Source organism: Cupressus sempervirens, chromosome 2 (genome assembly GCF_028749045.1).
Source record: "Cupressus sempervirens isolate cs-2001-9-10 chromosome 2, ASM2874904v1, whole genome shotgun sequence".
Classification (NCBI taxonomy): Eukaryota; Viridiplantae; Streptophyta; class Pinopsida; order Cupressales; family Cupressaceae; genus Cupressus; species Cupressus sempervirens.
This window is the reverse complement of record NC_143119.1, coordinates 474894388-474919770: the sequence shown is the minus strand read 5'-3', so window position 1 is coordinate 474919770 and position 25383 is coordinate 474894388. Positions and strand designations below refer to the sequence as shown.

At 38.0% G+C, this 25383-nt stretch overlaps 1 protein-coding gene across 2 annotated transcripts in view; it reads left to right on the top strand.

Annotated features, from left to right (window-relative positions):
• The window catches only part of SEC6, a 273118-nt gene that overhangs the window by 84051 nt on the left and 163684 nt on the right, over positions 1–25383 (top strand). For both annotated transcript variants that reach the window (XM_089814272.1, XM_089814273.1), the window contains exon 8: positions 14339–14365. In XM_089814272.1, coding sequence (XP_089670398.1) covers positions 14339–14365 — 27 coding nt within the window. The remainder of the gene's footprint in view (positions 1–14338; positions 14366–25383) is intronic.

Genomic DNA, 25383 nt, shown 5'->3' with positions numbered 1-25383 from the left:
GATTAGAAGCAAGAGGAAATAGACGATAATCTCATCATGAAGAAGATCATACCCTTTCTGCTCAAACATCTAAAAAGAAAGGAAGAAAACAAAGTTATCCATTCGGGTGCAGATGCGTGGGTTTTTTTGGGGGATACGCATGTGTGTATAAATATGTATGTATATGTATATGTATATATGCAAAGAAATGCATTTTTATTAAACTTGAATATTTAATAAATGAATTGTCTTAGGATCACAGATTCACAGATATTGCCAAAATCCTCAGTTGAAGACCACAGATCTCCTGAACTGGAAACAACATTAGATAGGATTGCATTTTTAGTCTTATCTATTATATTCTTAACATTTGTAAGGGAAGACACCATGTATGGAGAAACTAACAAACATAGTAGAAATTGATTCGTGGATTTAAATCTGCTGCCTGCAAACTCTCAGACACATTTTCTACTTGTAACACGAGACAATTCTTTGCAAATGCCTCCATATGCAGAGTAACCAATAATCGCAAACTTTCAGATTTAACAACTCTGAATTCTTTCTTCTCTGCAAGCCTAAACTGGATATAAATCTTAACCAAATAATAGAAGCATATGCCTATGGAAGCCATCCAGATGCCTGCGGAAGCTACCCTGAAGCACCTCCTAGGCATCCAAATGTGAGTGGAAGCCTGTCATAGGCTTCCACTCGCATCTGGATGCTTGGGAGGTGCTTCCAAGTGACATCCATAGACATCTGCCTCCACAGGCATTTGCTTCCGCCTCCAGGTCTAGGATGCCTGCTTTGGCTTCAAATGAAGAAATTGAAATTTCAAGAGTAGAAAGAAATTTAGATTCAGCTCCTAAACCGAAGAAGAATGATCTCTCTAGAATTCAATCATTCAGGTGTGACAAGTATGGTCACTTTGGTAGAGATTGTTTAACAAGACCAAAACATGAAGTTGCTGCTGCAAATGTTGATGCCTCACAAAGATTCTAGTGACAATTCAGAGCGATTTTTATCTGTCTCAGCTCTTTCGAGCAATGTTCCAACTGATAGTTATACTTGGTTAATTGATAGTGGTGCTTTATGTCATATTAGAGGATAGCGGGAGCATCTTTCTAACTTGGTAGAAAAAGATACTCATTTGAGTGATGTCTCATTTGTTCTCAGAGTCGAGAGAAATCTGATTTCAATTTTAGTGCTGAAGCCAAAGAATATCAAGTTACATTTGCTGAAGGTAATGTGCTTGCATGGAAGAAAAACTCTAGCATTAAGACAACTCGTGAAATTGGTGCTCATTAAGAGAGTTTGTATAAGTTTTCTGATCATACTATTCAAGCATTAGCACATGATTCAATCAGTATAATTGAGCTGTGGCATAGAAGATTTTCTCACTTAGTTCTTAGAACTCTTTCTTCTATGGAGAAGATGGTTGTTGGTCTTCCAAAGTTTAGTCAAGAACTTGATGGTATTTGCAAAGGTTGTGCTTTTGGTAAGAATGTTGAAGGTCCTTTTCGCAATAGTGAAAGTAAAGAAAAAGAGATTTTAGCTCTGATTTATGTGGACCTATGCCTGTTGCATCTGAGTGGTTTTTGGTACTATTTGATTTTTATTGATGACTTTTCATGCAAGACCTAGATTTATTTCTTGAAATCTAAGGTGTGCGATGAATTGCTTTCTAGATTTAAAGCGTTCAAAGCTCTAAGTAGAGAATGTGTCTGAAAAAAGGATCAAAGTTTTAAGATCAGATAGTAGAGGGGAATATACTTCTGTTGTCTCAAATTTTCTGTATTGAAGAAGGGATTAAGAGGGAGTTTTGTGTTCCAAATAACCTGCAACAAACTGGAGTTCAGAAAGAAAGAACAAATCCATTGTTTTGGTCAAAATCTGCAAATTTGTTCTTTGCGTTTTAAGATATCTGTTCTATATCTTATGATATTCTGGTTCCAGATTTAATAGAAAGAGCTACCACTGCGAACTGGAGAAACTTCATTGGATACTGGCCTTAGACCAATGCTACCAGCAGATATAAAATAACATCTACGATAACCCTTTCACATCATTGACCAATGCAGCTGGATATTAACTGCATCCAAAGTCGGATCCATATTCCACAGTTAAGATCTGGAAATACATATCTATAGCACCCAGAATTTGCCAACCAGATAGTATATTTGGGAGTTGAAATAGGTTATGTCGAATGGCATTATGTTAAGATTTGTGAGAACCTCAGCAATTTTTGAAGAAAATTGAAAGAATGGAACAAAAGTCAGCATGGCATCGTTCCAACTTCCAACTGATAGTTATACTTGGTTAATTGACAGTGGTTAAATGATAATCGAAAAAGTTTACAATATAGAGGCAATTATGATGATTTGTCCAAAAGAAGCAAACGTAAACAAAATATAGAATTAGAAACTACCTAAACCAACTAAGATGACCACTAAAGAAACATTACAATAATGTCATACCCTCCCTTAATGGTCATCGTTCTAACTACATTACAAAAGACAATTTGCAGTTGCTGTGGTCACAAATGTATAGAATGCTGCCCCCTTCTGGTCATGAATACATAAAGATTGCCCCTTGGTTGGAAATATAGTCATTGATGTCAAAGTGTTTTACAAGCATGGACAATATTGCTAGTGTTAGCATCATCAATGTTAAAGGTAGGAAGATGAAGTTGTCATTGATGTCAAATATAAGGAGCTGATTATATCATAATGATGGACAACGTAAACATTACTATATATCATATGATTGTACATAATCATTTAAAGATGTGACAAATGTTATCTTAGTATGACATGTAATCTAGAGATGAGAATAGAAGTCCTCATTGAGGCAAGTTATGGAAGATAAAGCTTTGTGACTGCTTAAACATTCAAACAAGCAACAGGTTTGGGTCTGTGGAGTTTCCCAGGATGGTAGGGAAGAAACTAAGGTAGTACTTAGAATGGAGAATTTGAAAACAGAGATTTATGCACAATTGAAGGCAGCAATCAACATCTGATCAAACCAAGTATAAAGTGCATATTTGTTATGAAAGACAATTCAATAATGAAGGTTAAATCTTGTAGGCAGCAGGGATCTTTAACATACAGCAGTGACTTTGTTGTGTTTAAAAACCAATCCATGTATAGAGTAATGCAAAGTGCAAGTCCAAGACATGTCATCAAAGAATCAAATGAGTAAAGCAGAATATCATACATACATAAGAGGAAATGGGATTTTTGAAAGCCAGTGAATGATATAGATATATATATTTATTCACCAGCAACGTCTCGCTTAATGATGACAATGATCATGTAAGAGCAGCGATAGGAGTATAATACACAGAAAAGTATACATATTGAAGAAGTTAATCTTTGACAACCAGTATCAAGAAGTAAATAAAACAAATGAAAATGTTCAGGTTACCAAAAGAAGGTGCTATGTTCAGGGTTTTCAACTTAGAGAAAGCAACGATAAATTAATAAGGGAAATGTTCTGCAGCAAATTTCATAAGGTAATACACAGCAAAGTGGCATGTGTTATGTCAAGGTCTAGTGGATAATATATGTGGTCACATACAGGAGCTGATCAAAGACAAGGCTCTATAGTATACATGAATAGGACAGTGACAACTTGACAGTAATATTAAATCAGATATACAATAATTTGACAATGATGAAGGACATGAATAGGACATTGATGACTTGACACTAATATTAAATAAGATATACAATAATTTGACAGTGATGGAGGAAAATGATTAATATATCTATACACAGTGATCTATGTTAACAAGGTACTTTTATTAAGTATTGATTATGTTTGAACAAGCTGTGATCATAAAAGACAGAACTTGGTCATAAAAGACAAAACTTGTCTAATGTTGTTTTTGTGTGCTCGTTTAACCACAGGCAATCACACAGGTCATTGTTGCCCTCCCAACATAGACAATCGACGTTTATCGTCTGCCCCAAGCACTTCTCAACTAAATAATGCATATGTGCTGACTACATTTTGATGCCAAGAGATGAAGATTCAATCTTCCTTTATATCCATTGGTACTGCCCCTTCAACAAGGGTCATCACTCTTCCAAGTTAGCCCCATTAATTATATAAATGTCTCATATAATTAATTATGCATATGCCTCATATAATTTATTATATATTTTAATCAATTGTATAATTGATATATAATTAAATTATAAATATAATTATATTATCACAATAATCATATTATCAATAATTATAGTATAAATATAATTATATTATCACAACCTTTATGTTATCTATGTCAGCCTGAAGGAATCCGACTATAACTACTATTGACATTAAAACTCCCTCTTAGCTAGGGAGGAATCATTCTTGATATTTGAGTTATGTAGTGATGTCCACCATGGCTACTCCTAGAGGGTGGGTCCATCATGGCTACTCCTATGAATAGAAACACAAATGAGCACAAGTTCTCATCACATAATCACTCAATGTGATGTTGTCATCTCATCATGACGTTCACCATGGCTACTCCTAGAGGGTGAATAAACAAATGGAAATGCAAATGAGCACAAGTGCTCATCACATAATTACTCAATGTGATGTTGTCATCTCATCATGATGTTCACCATGGCTACTCCTAGAGAGTGAATAAACACAAGTGCTAAGTCATTGAGACTCTCACATGACATCCGCCATTGTTATTCCCAGGGGTGGAGCCACCCTGGATACTCCTAGAGGGTGGAACAAGGGTTTTCACTTCAAACTTCTCTTTCATAGAGAAGCATGCATTAACAAGCGCTTGCACCTCAAACTTCTCTCTCACAAAGAAGAATGCATTAACAAGGGTTTCCACCTCAAACTTCTCTCTCAGAGAGAAGAGTGCATTAATAAGTGCTTACACCTCAAACTTCTCTTTCACAGAGAAGAATGCATTATAGTACATCACTGGTGCTAAGAAACCCTCGTAGCAAGTGGTTCATTCTCCACTATTTCAAGCTTGTTTCGAAAATGCACAAACTTTACTTTGGCAAGGGGCTTGGTGAGAATATTGGCCATTCGATCAAATTTACTTAAACTGAATAGAATTCCTTTGCACGACATCTCTAATATAGTTATATTTGATCTCCACATGCTTTGACCTATCATGAAATACACGGTTGTTGTGTGCATCACTCTTGTTGAATCCCAAACTCACCAAGTATCCATCTATCTAGGAATATCATGGCCTAGGTGTTAGCATAAAGGCCTTCTAGCCTACATACATGAAACTCCACCCATTGAATCATAGTCCTCTGACTCCTACAATTTTCCACAGAGGAAATCAATCATCATATCTCATTGATGCACTTCCATCTCATGATAGAATTATATAAGTCATGGTCCAAACGGAAGTATATTGATCTCTAAAGAAACCTTATTGACATGGTCCACTCCCTCTAAACTAATATGACCAAGATCCTTGATTGTTAACTAAAGTAGATCCTCTAGCTGCTCCCTCTATTACAAAAGCATACCTTGCTCACATGATCCCAATCATGGAAGATATTTTGCTCCAAGAGACTCTCATCATCTGACATGATTGACAGACGACTGGAAGTATTAGATACAAGACCACCTTAGACCTACTATCTTAAGAGCAAGGCCTAGACTAGACAGGAATATTACTGTCCTAAAATTAGAAGAAAATCCCCTTGCAGTTCTCCCTCAAACAGGAGATCCTCTTGTCTCAACTTTTCCTTATAATCCTAGATGGTATCAACACCCTGCACAATATTTTGTCATCTTTGCCGATCAATAATGATCGACCGCTAGACAAAGGAGCCAACAAGATGACTAAGCTTGATCTCACTAACAAAAACATGCCAAGCAATATTCGGAAATAAACCCATACCAATCCAATGAAGAAAGCAAGAGGTTGTAGGAAAAATGTCATTGCTACTGGTAATGCATGACTTACCAATGCAACAATGCTAATCTTTAGCCTACATAAGGTAGATACCCCGGATTGGTAGGAGAAAATCTTTGTAAACACACTCAAGACCTACAAAATATATCTCACCAAATTCTCAGAGAACATAGTCGATTCAAATTCTTCATTCATGGCACACTGTCACCATGAATCTCCTTGCCGCCTTCACTATATCATGACTGAGATTTAGAATAAGCAAAATTAAATGCCTTCTGATCAATGAATGGAAGTGCTTGCCAATCATGCGATCAGGCTGAGATAGGCTACATTGCTACCAAAATGGGCTGAATGTTGCCCACTGCAATTACAATGAAATCCCCATCAATGTGCAGTTAACAATATTGATTATGGAGCAATGAAGCCTTGAACTGCTACTGCAAATAAATTTCCTTGCAATGATGTGCAGATCTGATGTTACAATTTGCCGAATTGTGGACCTCTAGCATGCTTGGGAAGTAACCGCAATAATACAAAGCACCAGCTAACACATTGATTGGGCAAACAGTGATGTATAAATGAAGAAAATATTGATCTGGATGGGTCTGCAGTCTCTGTCAATCAATAATGAGTGATCATGATGGAGTCAACAAGATGACTGATCTAGATCTCATCAACAAAAACATGCCAAGCAATATTTGGAAATAAACCCATATCGATCCAAAGAAAGCAAGAGATTGCAGGTAAAATGTCATTGCTATCAGGAATGCGTGACTTACCAAGGCAACAATGCTAATCTTTAGCCTACATAAGTAGATACCCCAGACTGGTGACATGCCTTTACAATAATATGCAGGTAGGAAAAAATCTTTGTAAACACACCTGAGACCTACAAAATACATCTGACCAAATTTTTAGAGAATATAGTCTCTTCAATTCCTCATTCACGACACCCGGTCAACACAGATCTCCTCGCTGCCTTCACGATATCATGATTGAGATATATAATAGGGAAAAATAAATGCCTTCTGATTAGGGAATGGAAGTGCTTGCCAATCATGTGATCAAGCTAAGAGAGGCTACGTTACTAACACAATGGGCTGAATGTCGCCCACTGCAATAAATGAAATCGCCATCAATTTGCAGTTAACAATATTGATTATGGAGCATTGAAGCCTTGAACCACTATTCCAATTAATTTTCTTGCAATGATGTGCAGATCTGATGTTACAATTTTCTGAATTGTGGACCTCTAGCGTGGTTTGGAATCACACACAATAATGCAAACCACCAGCTAATACATTGGGCAAACAATGATGTGTAAATGAAGAAAATATCGATCCGGATCTTAATGTAAGGAACCAACCAGTGCAAAAATATTGCACAAACTTTGAACCTTCTAAATCAATGCAACCAATAACACCAATAAGAAATGTGTCCAACGGGTGAGCTGATTTAGAAACACATTTAGAAACACTACCAATAATTGTCAAGAAAAATTCAGTTATCTTTGTCAGTCTTCCCATTCAGAAACTGAGATGCAATATAATTTCCATTTATACCAACATCTTTAGTTGAGATGCAATATCCGACACCTGTGATTTGTGGTCTCTGCGCCACTTCTTCAGCCACCATTGTGACCCCATCAGACGGAGTCACCCGATCCACAATGTAGTCATCATTAATTATCACAGGATCCATGAGCGGTTTAGAGAGATCAGCATTGAGACTGCTTGAGAGTTGATATTGGTGGATTGACATTGGCTCTTTGCAGAATTGGTGGTGTATTCTCAATATTACTGACTTCAGCCCACATTGACTTTCGTGTTCTGCTAGTGTTGTTCTTGTCAACAACCAATGCACAGGCTCAGGAATTTATCTGCTTCAATACCATGTTGTCTTTGTGTGCTTGTTTAACCATGGGCAATTACACATGTCATTCTTGCCCTCCCACACAGAAATGTTCAACGATTATCATCTCCCCCAAGAACTTCTCTACTAAACAATGTGGATCTTCTGATTGTATTTGTATGCTGAGAGAGGAAGATTCAGTCTTCCTTTATATCTATTGGTGCCACCCCTTCATGAAGGGTCGGCACTCTTCCAAGTTGGCCTCATTAATTATATAAATGTCTCGTATAATTAATTGCATAAATTAATTAAGTATATAAAAATATATATAATTATATTATGAATATATTTATATTATCACAATAATAATATTATTACAGCTTTTTTGTTATTTATGTCGACTTGAAGGAATCGGACCATAGCTACAATTAACATAAAGATGTTATTCCTATTTTGTCTCACTCGATGGAAAATACAATGATTACTTTTGTGAGTAAGATAAGATAAATTTATTAATGTCCAACAAGAGACCACAAAGAAGGTCTAAGGGACTGCAAAAGTATAATACAAGAACAACCAGCATTGGGACCAGATCAATCAATCTGATTTATGTATTTACATATATGTATAAGGGTTAAAATAAAAATATGTGTGTGCTCTAAGTGTAGAAAACTTTACCAAGATCTACAGTTTCTGGATTTGTACATGGACATAATATAAGATCATCAAGGCAGAGAAAAAAAACTGTAGAGAGATTTCTGAGTATGAGAATAAATTGAAGCAGATTTGTGAAGAGGGTTCATACAGAATACATGAAGATGTAATAAGAATATGATTTTTCAGACTTCAGAGAGTACATGCAGATATGAATAGAAATGTATATACAGATGCGTGAAGGAAAGTCTATACAGTTAAGAAAATAAATACTTGTAAATTTGAAAAGATTGCAGAGAGGAATAACATCGATCATCAGTTGAGACAGCAACATTGTTAAGGTGGAATTTTAGAGTTAAGTAAAGTTAGTGGTTTGCTTTTAGGGATTGACACCTCTTGTAGTCTAGTGCCCACTAATTGTGAGAGTTGGAACTTCGTGTGAGTTGGTGCTCATAAACTTAGGGATTGGTGCCTACCAACATTGTAAAGGATGAAATATATAAAAGCAATTATTTGCCGTGGTTTTCTCTTACATTGGGTTTCCATGTAACAATTGTGTTATTGTGTTCTTATGTGTGTGATTCTCAATTTTCGTAATTTATGCTATTATGATGGATAAAGTTTAAATTGGTAATATTCATTATTATACTGATTCAACACCCCCCCACCAGTATAACTGTGTGCTCTTCACCCTTCTCATTAGAATGCTCTGTGACATGAGTATGCTGGTGAGACTCCCTTAATGTTGCAAAACTTCTGGAAATGACCAAGATAACCAAAATCCTTCCAATTTGATGTTGGGTAAACAAAACTGTCCCTCCTTGTAGCTAGAGACACTGAGTTCAGCATCAAAAACTAAAACCACAATTTTGAGGAGAAAATCAACAAAGATGAATTGCTTAAAAACACAACCATGATTATTAGAGAAACGTTACAATATCCAAAGGAAACAAACATAAACAGAGGAAAAAATTAGAAACTTCCTAAGCTAACTAAGATGACCACTAGAGAAAAACTAGAATATCTTAATAATTTCAACATCATAAGCTAAACCTAAAACAAGTGCAACTATCCTACATGGGTCTAGGAGACTTCACCAATTCAAAAAAATGCAGCACTCGGGTCAATGTATTTACTCCCACTTTACATATATAGACCACCACATGGTATGACTGTACTCAGAATTACCTTAACACATTCCAATCATTTGGTTAGCAGAGATAGAAATCAATAACTGTAATCTGCAGACATCATATTTTACTTAAATTATCATATACTTGCAAAATAGATGGTACAACCAGCACAAGGTGTACGACTAGCAATGTTAACTGTAGAATTGTCAACAAACAATTTAAAATATCTCTGAAACTTTGTTAGACCAAAATTGGGAACTCAGAACAGATCAAAATCAACCATGGATGGAACCCAAAGTTTGAATTATCACTCAGCAACTCAGGAGTGATCTCGGAAAGAAACAACTCAAACCAGTTAGGGTAGTTTTTGGGGACAAAAATATCCATTCCAAGAGGGTTTTCGTCCTAAAAATATTTTGAAATGACTCAGGTTCTCTGCAATAGAAAGAACAAATAACACTTCATGGCTAACCCTTCAAATGAGCTCTCCTGTTCATTTTATAATCTTTTTGGAGGGAAATAAGTGAATAACCATAATTTAAAAATATTAATTCCCTTTTTTCCTGAAAAACTTTTTTGAAAAATAAATAATATTTCAATGTGCAAGAACGCCCCGTAGGGAATTATGACACCTTTTTATTATTTAATGAATTATTACACTAATTGTCTTTTAAATATCTCATCATTTTTCAATAGAAGGCCTTTTTTGGCTGCGCTGGTCGATGATACAGAGTATGGTTGGCAGATGGAGATGGTGACTGAGTCGTTTTTGAGTGGGACTACATGTACATATGGATACAAGGATGGATTGAGGACAGTGGCAGGCAGGATTGAGTTTAAGAGGATCAGATGATTGGTAGGGTACGGATATAGAGTATAGAATAGTGCATAGGTTAGAGCTCATGTGACAGTCCAGATAATACTATGTGCAATAAGGCCTCCCAAGCTATGTTGATTTTTGAACCAGAATTTAAACAATCACATAACACCTGAGATTACTCTGGGGAAAAAAGCTCTCCTCACCGAGGGAAACAACCCAGCCCACCACTAAAAAATTCTCTTCTATTGAATTCTTCAAACCAATTAGAAGATGACTGCCCTTGATAACAAATCTTCAATACTTGATGATTATATGTGATCAGAGATATTGTTCTCAATACACAGATGTGCTAAATAAACGTGCAGTATATTAAACTTCACAAACTGAAACCGATGTACATAAGCCACAATAGACAATGCATGATCATACAAAACTGAAAGACTCACAATATATTTTCTGTCACAAACTATAGAGGATAATCAAATAATTCTAATTTCTGCCGTTCATGCAAATTATTATAGCAGAGTATATACAATAAGGAAAACAACCGTTGAAGATTATTTTGAAAGTCCGCCAAAACAACTGAAGACTGCTTTGCCAAAACACAAGAAGACCAATCACTGAACATATACTCTATCACACAAACAATCTTGCATGCCCAAATACTCTCAGAACAACAAAGCAATTCTTTCTCACAGTGAAACTTCCCATCGACCAACACATAGGACGATAGCAAGAGTCGAGTGATTCATAATAATGAACCAACACAACAAGAAGTGCTGTCGAGTCTTGAACCGATGGAGCAAGAAGAACCGTCATTCATAATAAAGTAAAACATTTAAACACACTTGTCATGACACAAACCAGTAGAGAGAAATGATGGTGCCAGAAAAGAGGATTCCAACCCTGCAAGCATGAGGAGACCATGTAAGCCCAGCAGCGATGAAGACAGTTCAATATACACGTGGAATCCAAGTAGGCAAATACACAGAGAAATAAGAAAGAGATGAAACCCAACGATAGGCTTGAACATATGATGTCAACATTAGAAAACATGATATTGATAACTTATGATGATGATCAGAGGCAACTGGGCGACCTCCTATAAATAGCAGTCTTCTTTGAGAAGTTTGAAGAGCTCCCAAAAGGTCTGAAATTGAAAGCATCAAGAGGCTCCATGTCATGTCCCCTATTTTCCTACAATAAAAGTTATTAAATATATAATGATAGTAATAATAAAATTAATTATAATGTTGAATTAATACATTATAATTAAAATATAAACAAATATATTAAATCTATTACTATTATAATATAATATAGCATTAATGTAATGAAAATTAAATATAATAATACAAATATTTTACATACTATAAAATTTAAAAATATAAATATATATGAATCAAATGTTTTTATTATAATCAAACCAACAAAATGAAAGGTCACAACCTTTTAGCCATGTTCATATATAAGAAGAATATGGAATGAAATACGGGGTAGATATGCAACGATTAGAGATAAAATACATGAGAAACAGGGTAAGCAACGTCAACTCCAGCAAGTCAAAGTCAATGGAAATCTGGTTCATGCCGTATGGAGGACATAGAAAGCGGAGCAGACTTAGTACTATAACCAGGTCAAATAAAGTCGAAATGGATAAATATCCACTCACGTTCAACTGGAACGTAGGGGTGAGTTGTCCCAGAAAGCAGCTTATGATATGATATGATATGATAGATTTTAATGACGTCCACGAGACTAAAGTAGTCTATGGGACCCATGCAATCGCCCTCCCGAGTCAGGAGCCAAACTAGTCAGTTGCAAAGTTTTGGTTAACTTGTCTCTTCTTCTCTGAATTTTGATAATCAACTCCGCTGTTCTCTTCACTTGATCTTCCTCAAATAAATAGTTGAAGTCCTTGTTCTGCAGAATCTTTGTATAATCAGATCTGATGTCGTTGTAAGCCAAGCATTCCATGACAAAGTGTTGCTCTGTCTCCACTGTTCCCATATTGCAAAATAAACATGTTCTGTCTGCCCACTCTTCCTTTGGAACTTGCCATCTAACAGTTTCACATCGCAGCTGATGTGAACTAGTTCTAATTTGTGCCATCAACATTTTTGCTTTCCAGTTAATAGGTGCCCTTATATAGGCCTTTTCATCATGACTAGAAGTGGGATTAAATTCTTTAATGTAATAAGATTTTTTCCTCCCTATGTGTCTTGTCCACAGAATATTGCGAAATTTTTCATTGACAAACTTTTTTATTTCTTTAAGGAGTATTGGCGGAGGACAACAAAGAAATTACGTAGACATAAGAAAGTCTACAGATATTGACCACGCTAAGGAATAAAACAACAATTATTAGACGTCTACCTCTGACAGAAGGAACATAATTTTTATATTACCAACCCACCCTTTACTTATTATATTAAATGGAGCAGCATTCAGAATATTCTACCAATTCAAATGAGAAGGGAAAATATAAAGACTCCGAACCATAGCGGAAATTGACGGTATTAATCTAATGTGGCTTGGAATCCATATTATCCAAAAGAGGACAAGATACATCAAACTACAGACCTTTGGCATCTGACTCAGCAGGAACAGAAAAGAAAAGGTTGACGAGTTCAAATCCAACTCAACAGAGTAACACCGATCATTGAAGAAAGGCAGATTAAATTCCTAAGTATAAGTTACAGATGAAAAAGAAAGACAGGTGGGAGTATTTTGAACAGAGACATTCCGAGATTACTGGGAAGATGTGTGGAATAAAGAGCATACTGCAGAATTAGAAGAACATGGATAGATAGAAGAATAAGAAGAGCATTACCAAACCAGCAATGATGACAATAGAGAATAAGACAGAAATCAACATGGGTAAAGGAGGTAAAAGTGACGGACACACTAATACCATCAACACAAACAACAATCCAGTCGACAGCTGGGACAGCAGACCAGATCAATTTTCAGAACAGTGAGCCAATCCAAATAACAGTAAGCAGATAGGTTATATGTGTAAACAGTAAACAGGTCTAAAGACACTCCACAGAATAATCGACGGCAGGGACAAGTAGCAAGATGGGGTTATAATTCTACTTGACCCCAAATAGAAAAGGAATAATGTGAAGTTTGGAATCCAAGTGACCCATAGCTAGCTAATCTCTACAGATAAGAAATGGAGAAAAGAGCACGATTGGTGTTACAAGTAGTTTGTAAGAATATTGAATAGACTCTCATAGTAATAACAATATAACTATAAGTGGTTCAGAAGTTTCAAATATCCTATTATTAAATTGTGTAATTATTCAAACATTGCAAGATGTCTTAGAAATCTTGTTGATATTCATGGATACCAAAGGAGTCTATTGCAAGGAGAAGTGCACACATGTATAGTATGATAACAGGACAGTCCCTTAGTTCCTAACAAGGATATAAAGGAATTAATTTTGGAATTGAAGTGTTAAGAGGAAGAGATCTTTGGTGAAATAAAGAATTCTGTCCCAAATTCGTTTGAAGTGAGGAGGGACATTTCACTCCACACCACCAACTCAGTTCTTTGCCATGAATAACAACTCTATTGAATTGAACATATGCTTTCCAAAGGATTGTTATACAATTGGGAGTTTTATATGGCAGCCACAATCTTTGGTAGATAACTACTTATAGATAATTTTCTTATAACATGAATTAGTTGTACCTGACATTAGGAATAAGCGCTATTCACAAACATAGCATTGCCTTGACTATTATTTTAATGACAAGCATACTATTTCACACCAACTATAAACTACATGTCTTATAGAAGAAGCTAGCTATTCCCTGCTTGTGCTGATTGAAGAATATCGAATCATTTGATAGATCATTCAAAAGTGTAATTTATTTCTATGTATGTATGTATGTATTTATCTGTAGAGGTTTGCTCTTTATCTTAGTTAGTCTTCCATAAGAATAGTTCAAAAAGATTTTTTTGGCTCATTGCTTTAATTTTTCTTTGACTTGCAGTCCTCACACTTTGGTGCGTGTTCTAAGGTATCATCTTAATCTTATCATGTATCCTGGTTATGAATGTCTAACTTGATAGTGTTCATATTGTTTTGCCTATAGTTCATTTATAATGTCATTTGTAACAGAATTTGGTTTAGCAATACATCAAGCAGGGATAATGTCTAATATGCATAAGTAAAATTGAAATAGTATGACAAAGCTACACTAGCAAACCATGAGTTTCCATGGAGAAGAATAATTGGAATCACATATTATAACAATAAAGAACATAGAGAGATTGTAGAGATAATTCTTTTCTTGTATGAGAGATGCTCAATACATTTCTTGCCTTAATGGTGACAGTACCGGTGCCTTAATGGTGACAGTATAAATTCTATTTACAGGGTCAAAAGAGTTCTTCGTTAAGACAATATTATTGGTCTGACTGTTCATAAATTTGAAATACAGTACCTAGGATGACAATTAACCAACAACACAGGAAAGTACGCTACAGAATATTTGTTGTCCCATTGTACACAACTTATGAGCAAAATGAAGAAAATAAAAGAATATAATCGAGGAATTGTAGTAGATGTCTCTGGAGGTACATCCGCTCCAGCTGCATCTGAAAAAGTAGCCTAACTAGATATTAGCTACTTCATGGCACCTCACAGTGCATACACTTTCTCTGTGCTTTGCTATAATCCATATTTACTTTTTTATAAGATGAGTATAGCCTGAAATAATGATTTGCATTTCCTAGGGATGGTCTATTCAAATGTCCATCTGAAATAGCACGGATTTCTTAAAATACATTCTTTAAAGATTTAGTCTCTTCGGGAGCATCAGCTTGAGTTTTTAACTTTGCATTTTTCCACAAATTAGAGCTGACTTATTTGCTTATGGGATTAATTTTCCATTGAAACAAGAATCTGTGCAGATGTTAAATTTCTTTTCTTCTTAGAAATGTTAGGTTTTATGCCCAGAGATTAGATAAAGAGCATAAGAAAAGTAAATAAAATGCATAGAAAACACAAAAGATTTATCCTGGGAAAACCCTTCCACTTGAAGAGAAAAACCCAGTCACACCAGCAAAATATCTATTTTATTGATGATAAAATGTTTGAGTACAAGGCTTTTCTTTTGACTTCATTACAATACACTGAGCAATCACATAAATAGATTGCATTTGACTCTTCATTTTACATGCGAAAGTCTCCTCAAATTCTGAATGTAAGACCATTCAAATTTTCCAATATTCAACACTTTACATTTCCATACGCATTGTTTACCGTACTGGGTAAAGAAATCAATGCATACAGACAATGGATCAGAATAATAGTAAGAATAGCAGAACTCCTTATATTATTTGTATACGCCAGATATTACATTATGCTTATGATATGATTCTGATGATTACAATGATCTTGAAGGGGGTATATATACATCTCGAGGAACCTTCCCGAAGGTGTCCGTCGGCTACATACAACATGTTGGTTACATAATAAGAACCTTCCGGATACTATCGAGAACCTTCTCGATACAACCTTCCGAATATCGACGTAGAACTTTCTCGATACTGACGAAATACATCCCACTACACACCCTGTTGGTCAATACCGATGACATACATCCTGATACTGACGACATACATCCCGATACTGACGATATACATCCTGATATTGATGACATACATCCTGATACCATATTTACTGACGACACCATCATTCCCCCCAAAAAGAAAAGTCGTCTCCAGACGACCACACAAAAAAACTTAACAACTAACTACATTTATTCATAAAACAACATAGACTTAGACATCATGAACCAGAAGGTTGTGTCGCAGACTGTGAAGACCGGCTGCGTCGAAGCTAATACACTTGTTCCTTCTGGACCTTCAAATCAACTCGGATTTGAGAGTTCTCCACTACTTTCAGCATCAATGCAACCTCCTGGCACTCGGCTTCTTTCTAATCATGAGCCCTCTGCATTGAGTCCTTCTCCTGAAGTGCTACTACCAAATGGTGCTCTACTGCTGCTAACTACTGTTCTGCTTGCTACTTCCCTCGTGCACTTTCCTCGAGTTGTGCTAACAGGGTTGTCCACTTTGCTTCCCATGCAATCTGTTGGGTGGCAAGTCGGTTGGCCATCTCTGCCGTCTTCCGAGCTTCTTGCCTAGCCCCTGCCTTTCTTCTCTTTGTAAGCACCAACTCTGCCAGGGACTTGCTTCGTTCTGTGATCTCTCCACCTCTGGCACACTATGCCTGCAGCAGCTCCCAGTCTCATCAATTGGTCATACTTCCCACGACTGATAATCTGTCACGATTGGGGGTCTAGGGGTCATACTTCACACTATTTTTGTGATTTTGTGCTGATCCCACATTGTTTTTGGCAATTTCTTGTGTTCCCCCTTCCCTTCGGTATCATCCGTTACTCATTTTGAGCATTCTTGATTTGTCGACTTTTATTTTTATTTTTATAGAAAACCCTTCTGTATCTGTCTACATCACCGTACGACCCTTCCTTGTCACGTTGTCTCTACTTCTTGCTTCCGTATGTCGTTACTCTGTTTCAGATGATAGCCCAGCAATAACTTGCTCCCGTACGGAGTCCCAATTGCTGGCTTTGTTCAACAAAAATGCCGTATTAAGACATCTAGAAGAGGCTGTATGGGCTTTATGCCTGAACACTTCAAAACTTGCAAGGATATGCTGTACGACGTTTTAACTGAGCCGTATGGGTGGTATACAAGTTATGGCGTCAGTCATGTACCGTACGGTATCACCTTCAAACCGTATGGTGGCCCATCTCCATGCCGTACGATGTCCCTCCTTCAAGCCGTACGGTGTCACCTTCTTTAAGATGTACAGTGATCATTTTGTTACTCCCTCCTATGTCCAGACAAGTAAATAACAATTGGAGGACTCTATATTCCTTATTCCTTATGCCTCTTCACCTACAAAAGGCCGTACGAATCATGCCTGTTGAAACACCCTTCATGCCGTACGGTGGATATTAGTCATCTTGAAACCGTATGGTGCAGGCATATACGACCACCGTACAGTACTTTTTATTCTCTTTTTTTTTTTTTGAATTTTGACTGTCCTTACTGATCTTACATATCTACAATATTTACATATATATAGTACTTATAGTCGTTCTTTTCTCAATTGTTCATCCACGGAGGTGCGTTATTTCTTTCATGGTAGACATTCATCTTTGACCTATGCACTGTGTCGGCCACTTCCTTTCCATCTAGCATCCATAGTTTTATTGCTCCGTTATCACCCACTTCTCGAATCTGGTACGGCCCAACCCACTTAACCCTGAACTTGCCTGACTTGCTCTCATTCTGGCCATCATACTTTAGCACCAATTGTCCTGATTGGAACTTGTTCAGTTTCAAGTGTTTATCATGCCACGCTTTGCGTCTGTTCCGTGTCACCTCTGTAGCCCCTTGTGCCTGCAATCGTCGCTCAACAAGTTTATTTAAGGTACATGATCTCTCCATCCGGTTTTCCATATCGCCCAGTTTGTTCCCAAAGCTCGGTACCATGGACTCCGTTAGCGGCCCCTTGCCGTCAATAACACCTCCACTCCGTACTATTGCAACTTTTATTAAACCCTTCCTCTTTGTTTCCTGTGTAGATCGTATGATGTGTTTTCCTCACTGCCCGCACCTTTCTGCTATATCTGTGGTTCGACATAACATTTCCTTTTTGTACGGTCGTACGGTGGAATCTTTCCTTTTTCTGGGTTCGTACTGTGGTCTTCCCTTCAGCTTCGGCCATAATCGCCTTTCCTTCTTCCGCTTCTCTGTATTCCTTCGGACACTCATTTCCTTCTTCTTTCTTACCTTCGTTAACTCTTAACATATTACAGCTTAGAAAGAGCTCGTAATCCTCCATCTACCAGTGAAAAAGGCCCTTCAACGAGTCTAGATCGTCCTCACTCGACCCTCCTTCTAGTCTCAATACTCCCTCTTTATCAAGTTCCATTCTCTTCTTCCCCTCGTCATCATTCTCGCTTTCACCTTCAAAGTCTGACCAAGTGCTTCCTCACCTACCATTTGTGTGTGCAGGTGAATTATGAATCTCCTGCCTTCGTGCTTCATTGATAGAGTATTCTTCTTCCAGTCGTGCTTAACTGTTGTTTGCACTAGCCATCCACGGCCCAGAATAGCATCGTACCCTCTCCTCTTCTGTGGAATCACGATGAAATCAAGCAGGAATGGTTGCGTTCCAATCGTCACTGGTTGTGCTGTCAGGACTTCCAATGGTTTGATTTTGTTTTGGTCGGTAGTCAACAACTGGAATGTAGGTGGCCACAATGTCGGCTGTCCCAACCTCTTCCAAGTGTCCTCTGGTAACACATTGACATCGAACCCTTCGTCCACAGTCGTTTCCGTCAACATAGTCCCGAGAATTCCCATTTCAACGACTGCCGGATGGCATCCGAATGAGAGGGCTAACAGCATCAGATCTTGTGCACTTGTGCCACCTTCTTTCTCCCTTCTTTGCTCTGTTGGTAGCTTAACAGTTGGAGCTATATTCATGAGTGTCGTACAGAGTTAAGGCATAGTGAGCAATAGATCATTTATCCTGACGGGTACCTCGGTTTGTAATATTTGCTGTATGATGTTTTGTTCTGCATAGTTCCGTGCGGAGGTACCAGTAGTGTCCTTCAGGTGTGCCTGCGTTGCTTTTTGGATCTCTGCCCGCACTTCCTCCAGTCTCTTCTTTTCCTCCGTCAGATCGGGGTATACTTTCGCTTGCTTCCGTGTGATGGCTAAAACCTATTCTTTATTCGTCCCGACGGTGATCAAATTTATTCCCGATTTCGGGCACTTAGCATCTTCATGATCGTCGGGTCGCACCATGTGCATAACAATTTCGGTGTGTTCACCATTGTACAGTCTCGGGCAAAGTGGCCCCACAAATTGCATTCGCGGCATTGAACTATTGGCCGACCATTTGCATCGTACTAAATTCGACTCCTCTCGCCATTATTGGTGTTGCCGCTATTGTTGTTGTTGTTGTTTTGACCGCGTCGATTATTTTTGTATCCTCCCAACGTGGCACCCTCTGTACCGGTGTTCCCACTCCCTCTTGATGCGGACACCTCCTGTGTGAGGAACACTTGCTGTGGTGCTCTTGTTTTCAGGTTGAAACGGCATTCCTTTATCGAATGTCCCATGATCCGGCAAATCTCACAAAATCGGTTTTTCGGGTAGGATCCCTTCGTATGGCCTTCTTTCTTGCACTCCGTGCACCATAGCTCATGGCCCTTAGTCTCCTTGTGCATGTTCTTGAACTCCATCATCCGAATCATGTCCTTTTGGAGGGCGCAGACCTTCTTGCTGCTGCCTTCATCATCGTTGATATCTTCTCCGGAAGGCGCGTTGTCGTCTGAATCGGATGAACTTTTCTTCTTCTTTTTGGTTTTCTGTTCACTTTCTAGGTTCATTGCCCAGTTGTACGCTTTAGTGTATGTCGATGGTGGCACGATCTTCATCTTCTTTCGCAGCTTCGGGTGAAGGCCTTCAATGAACCATATTTTTTGTAGCCCATCAGCTAGCTTATTCTCCATTTTATTGATCAAGTCCTTCAACTTCCTGGCGAAGACTCTGACTGTTTCATTCTTCCCCTGCTTAGTATTGAATATCTTTGCTACAATTTCATTATCGTCGCAAGAGTTGAAATTCTGCGATAAACTCCTTTTTAATGTCATCCCAATTGTTTAACTTTTGTGGATTGGTATCAATAAACTAATCAATTGCCACATCCCGTAGGGTTGCCAGAAATTGCCTCACCCTTTCATTTGTATCTGTTATACCATTGGCCCTCCAAATCGTTTTGCAAGTTTTACAATGTCGGATGGGATCAGCTGCTCCATCACCATCAAATTTAGGCAACTTCTCCTTTAGTCCCGACATCCTGACACTGACGCTTGGTATCCCGACGCTGACGCTTGGTATCCCAACACTAACGCTTGGTATGCTGACAACTGTGTTGTTTGGAGGAGAAAGGTCTCTGTTAAGCGATTTTGTCCCTTCTGGAAGTGTATCGCGGACGAAGAGTTCACTCCATGCTCTTGCTCCATCGGCACTTCGAGCCATGTGAGTCGATTCTCTTCTATCTAGATTCGCTCCCTTGGAGAATACAAATTCAAAAACTCCTCCTTGGCTTCTTCCACCAACTCCACCCGCTGTCGAGTCTCCTCCAACAAGTCCTCCGTGCTTCTGTGTCCGTCGGCAATCTTCTGGAACCTCCTTCTGTGCAATCTTCTGGAACCTCCTTCTGTGTTCGGCTTGCTGTGCCAAAATTAGATTTTCGTGTGCTGTGTGTATTTCGTCCTTTTCCTTCAGCTTGTTCTTATTCTTGTTCAGTTGATTCGGCATTAGTCATCATTCTCCTGCTTTTCCAGGTCCATTGGGCAACGACGCCAAATGTTTACCGTACTGGGTAAAGAAATCAATGCATACAGACAATGGATCAGAATAACAGTAAGAATAGCAGAACTCCTTATATTATTCGCATACGCCAGATATTACATTATGCGTATGATATGATTCTGATTACAATGATCCTGAAGGGGGTATATATACATCTCGAGGAACCTTCCCGAAGGTGTCTATCGGCTACATACAACATGTCGGTTGCATAATAAGAACCTTCCCGATACTGTCGAGAACCTTCCTGATACTGACGTAGAACCTTCCCAATACCAACGACATACATCCCGATACACACCATGTCTGCCGATACCGATGACATACATCCCGATACTGACGACATACATCCCAATACTGACGGTATACATCCTGATACTCACAATATACATCCTGATACTGATGACATATGTTATCTCAGCATAACATAATCCACATAACATATGTTATCTCAGCATAACATAATCCACCATAGTTTCTTCATAAGCACATAGAATGGAGTCATACACTTGACTTTCACCATGCTTACTTGCAGAGAGTAGAATGAAATTTTTTATCTCAAATCTTCTCCTAGAGAAGGATAAATTTCCACCATGCCTACTCGCAGAGGGTGGTACACCACACCTATTCGCATAGGGTGGAAGGAGGGCTTTCACGTCAGAGTTCTCCTAGAGAAGAATACATTTCCACTATGCCTACTCGTAGAGGGTGGTCCACCGTACCTACTGGCAGAGGGTGGAACAAGGGCTTTCACCTCAGGTTTCTCCTAGAGAAGAATACATTTCCACCATACCTACTTGTAGAGGGTGGTCCCCTATACCTTCTCGCAAAGGGTGGAATGAGGGCTTTCACCTCAGATTTCTCCCAAGAAGAATGTATTAACAAGAGATTGCATCTTGAACTTCTCTAATAGAGAACTCATTCTCAAGGGATTGTTTGAATGTTGAGACTCCCTCTCAATAGGGAAGAAAAAATCATTGCTTTGATTAGCCCAATAAATCAAAGTTGATTCCTATGTTTGACCAAACAAAGAGTATTAGCACTCACATTGCTACATGAGCTAGTTGATTCTCAACAAATTGGAATTCTCCCTCTACTGGTCAAGCTCCCTTTGAATCTTAATTCCTCCTCTTATAATAAATTGATCATAGTGACAAGCAGTGATAACCTGCATGATCTTTCATATGCAATGCTTCAATCTGCACTCCTATAGTGTATTTCTGGGATCTTTGCAACAAGCCTAGAATGACAAGTCTCCTTACACCACTTTTAGGTAGCTAGTTTGAAAATCATTGGAATTTGCACAAAGATTTTTGTATCCATCACCAATCAGGATGTGCACAAGACTACTCATGTGCCAGCACAAGGAATACAACTTGCAATTCACGACACCAACAAAGATTGCCAAGAATGACACCAACACTGAACTTGAACATGCTTTAGCTTAACATTGAAACACACCATTGCATTGTAGGATTTCACACCAAATGATCTCCAAGAATTTGAATCTCATAGAAAGAACACACTAATATACTCCACATCGAGTCATATAACTCAGCATGAAGCTCACTTTTAGGTTTATAATAGCAACATACACCAAGATTTCACATGATCCCAAATAAAGAGTATCCTCTTCTTTCATGAATGATCCAGCTTCAAGATTCCTTACTAGATGTTGCTTCATGCGTCTAGGTTTGACTCTTTTTCAAGAATCTCAGCTCAGGCTGCAATCTCTTATCACCCTATTGCTTCTCGATTGGTCCTGGAAGTATTTTAGGAGAGATTAGTAGAGGTTCATGGAATCATAATAACATGAATGAATGAAGGTATTTAATGACGTCCACAAGACCAGCCAGCCTATGGGACCCTTTTCATGTTCTTTTCAATGTTAGCCCTCCTGTTATGAATCTGCTTTTAAGCTTCTTGCTGTTTTATTTCGTCTTGTTTCCTCAAAAATCTGATGTAATTGGCCCTCCTTCAAATTGTCCTCGAATTGCTCCTGGATATCTTGGTATGCTGCACACTCAAAGATGAAGTGCCATTCCATTTCAACACATCCTTTACTGCAGTAGATGCATTTTCTGTCTTCCCAATCCTCCTTGGGCACCGTTCACCTCCCTATCTCACACTGTAAATGATGGGATCCTGTTTGTAACTGCACCACTAACAACCTATTTTTACGTTTCATATCTACACGAAGGTAATCTTTAGTCTCATGGCACCACATGGCATTGAGCTTTTTCACATAGTGGGCCTTTTTCTTCCCTAATTGTTTTGTCCACATTACCGCTTAAAATTTTTCCAGCATGAACCTTTTTATCTCTTCATTGGTGTTGGGGCGTTCTAGTATATAGATCAATGCTGAAAGAATACACTATTTCCAGTGTAAAAATATTTCAAAATTCAATCATAGGATACTTATCGCTGTGAATTCTTTTCAGTGCTGTCAGCAACCTCCTATAGTTACTTGTCGACGTCAGCAATATGGACAAAATCTGAAGCAACATACTTTTGTTGGATATAATGATCTCAATGAAATCTGAAGCAACATCCTTTCCTGGAAACAAAATCAACTCTTTGTGCACTCTCTTGCATATGACATCCTAAATTGATTGGCTTCTCCCTTAGGCGTCAATTACATTCTCCAGCTCCAGAACTGGCCAGTGCCCAAATTGAGTTCAGAAGGGAATGAAGTGTTGAAAAACAATGCTCTGTTATTGACAAAAAATATATCTGTAACAAACTTTTGACCATTATAGCTTTCACGTTCTGTGCAGATGACAGTTACACAAGGTAATCCTCAAAGTTCTAACGTCCACATCATAATGAATGAAGAGAAGATCTGTGAAGAAATGACCATCATGAACAGATGGCACTTGCAACTCATCTCCTGCATGATGGTGACACCTCATACTGATTAGTGATTTGGTAAACACCCCTCAGTATATTGTCATTTTATGGGATGAGCAACACAATCACAGTCGAAGACTCTCATAAGTTGACAAAAAAACAAGAAATATTAGCGACAACCGGTTCACTCAGAGCTTGCACGATGAGAGGATGCTTATGAATAAGATCCTGTGAGAGCACCTCATACCTTAAGGCTCCAACACTTGATGCTCCTGCCTTAGCATGATAGCCTTCCCAAGAAACCCATAGACAGCTCTCCCTCCTACGCACGGCTCCCCATAATTGCAGTGATGCTTCTCTACTAACAATTCGCCATTGCTGTGTGGTTGCTGTCATCATAATGTGAAATTCCTTTATATTCCTGAAGATCCCTACTTTGTCGTTTATCTTATCGATCAATGTAAGATTTGCAAACAGAGCATATAGGCTATTCATTTTGTATTCAAAGACGCAGTCGGAAGATTTTATTCTCTTCCCACTGAATTTAAATCTTCCTTATTATTATGCAAAGGTGAAAGTTCCTGAACCTGAACCTCTACATCTTCCTGAAAAAGTAAGCCAAACAACTTATGCACAACTGTTATTTTCAAATCTATCAAACCTACAAGGACTTATATAGAGGAACTGACAAGATAAATCAATAAAAACTAGGAATAGAGAAAACAAGAATTATGCCCCTGAACTTGTACATCTTCCCCATTCCACTAGTTGACTTCTTGACATTGTCATGAAAGGCAGTCGGGTATGCGCCTGCGAAGGAATTGTTCCTGAAAGAAAATCAAGCATCTGAGCCGCTCATATTCCACAAGTATGGATTGATTCAAAGAGAGAAATGGAAATGAAGACTTCTGACATCACACAGATCATAGGTAGACGATTTAGATAGCAGAGAAATATCCGATAGAAGCAAAACTGAGTTCGCTATATTCAAAGCACATCGACAAGTTCTGTGTTGAAACTTGTACTTCAAACTGTGCCTCATCAGGATCACACAATATTCAAAACCTCTGATCTTCAAAATATCTTCATAATAAAGAACGAACGATGACAATGTAAACAATCCGGCGAAACAAACAAAAGAGAAAATGGAGAGAGAGCCTCAGCTATTGACACTGAAGATGATTCACGGTACCAACATAGACCAAAATGAGCCCAATAATGATGACACGTGTAAAAGCTAATGAATGGACATCAAAAAAATGGACTCTCCGACTTTCCAAACAAGGTTCAATTAGATAGCGCCCATAATATTCTTTCTGCTAGAAGCGTTTTCTATGTTGGCTACACTCTTTTTGGTGAATGATTAAAACATGGGATATGCTGAAAACCTCTCAAAAGTAAATTCTTAAGATATATAGATGCCCATAAAAAGTTTCAATACTATGCTCTCTTTACAAATATTATACTATAAGGAAACAAGCGCCGATTAAAATTCCAAAATAAAATAGTTGAAATCGGTATCATGTTAAATCATGAACAATAAATATGCCACTCTCTTTTGAATAGACATGGTGACACAAAATAAATTGATGGCACATCTGATGGCAACCGTTACCAATAAATATCGGTAATAAAGACACGGGGGAATCTTTAAATCCTGATATCAACGTCGCCAGTTACACCTTCCATAACTGAGGATTTTCTGCAATCTCAAAATGCATCTCTGAGATGCAACGCACTTGAACAACCAGAATGAGATGGA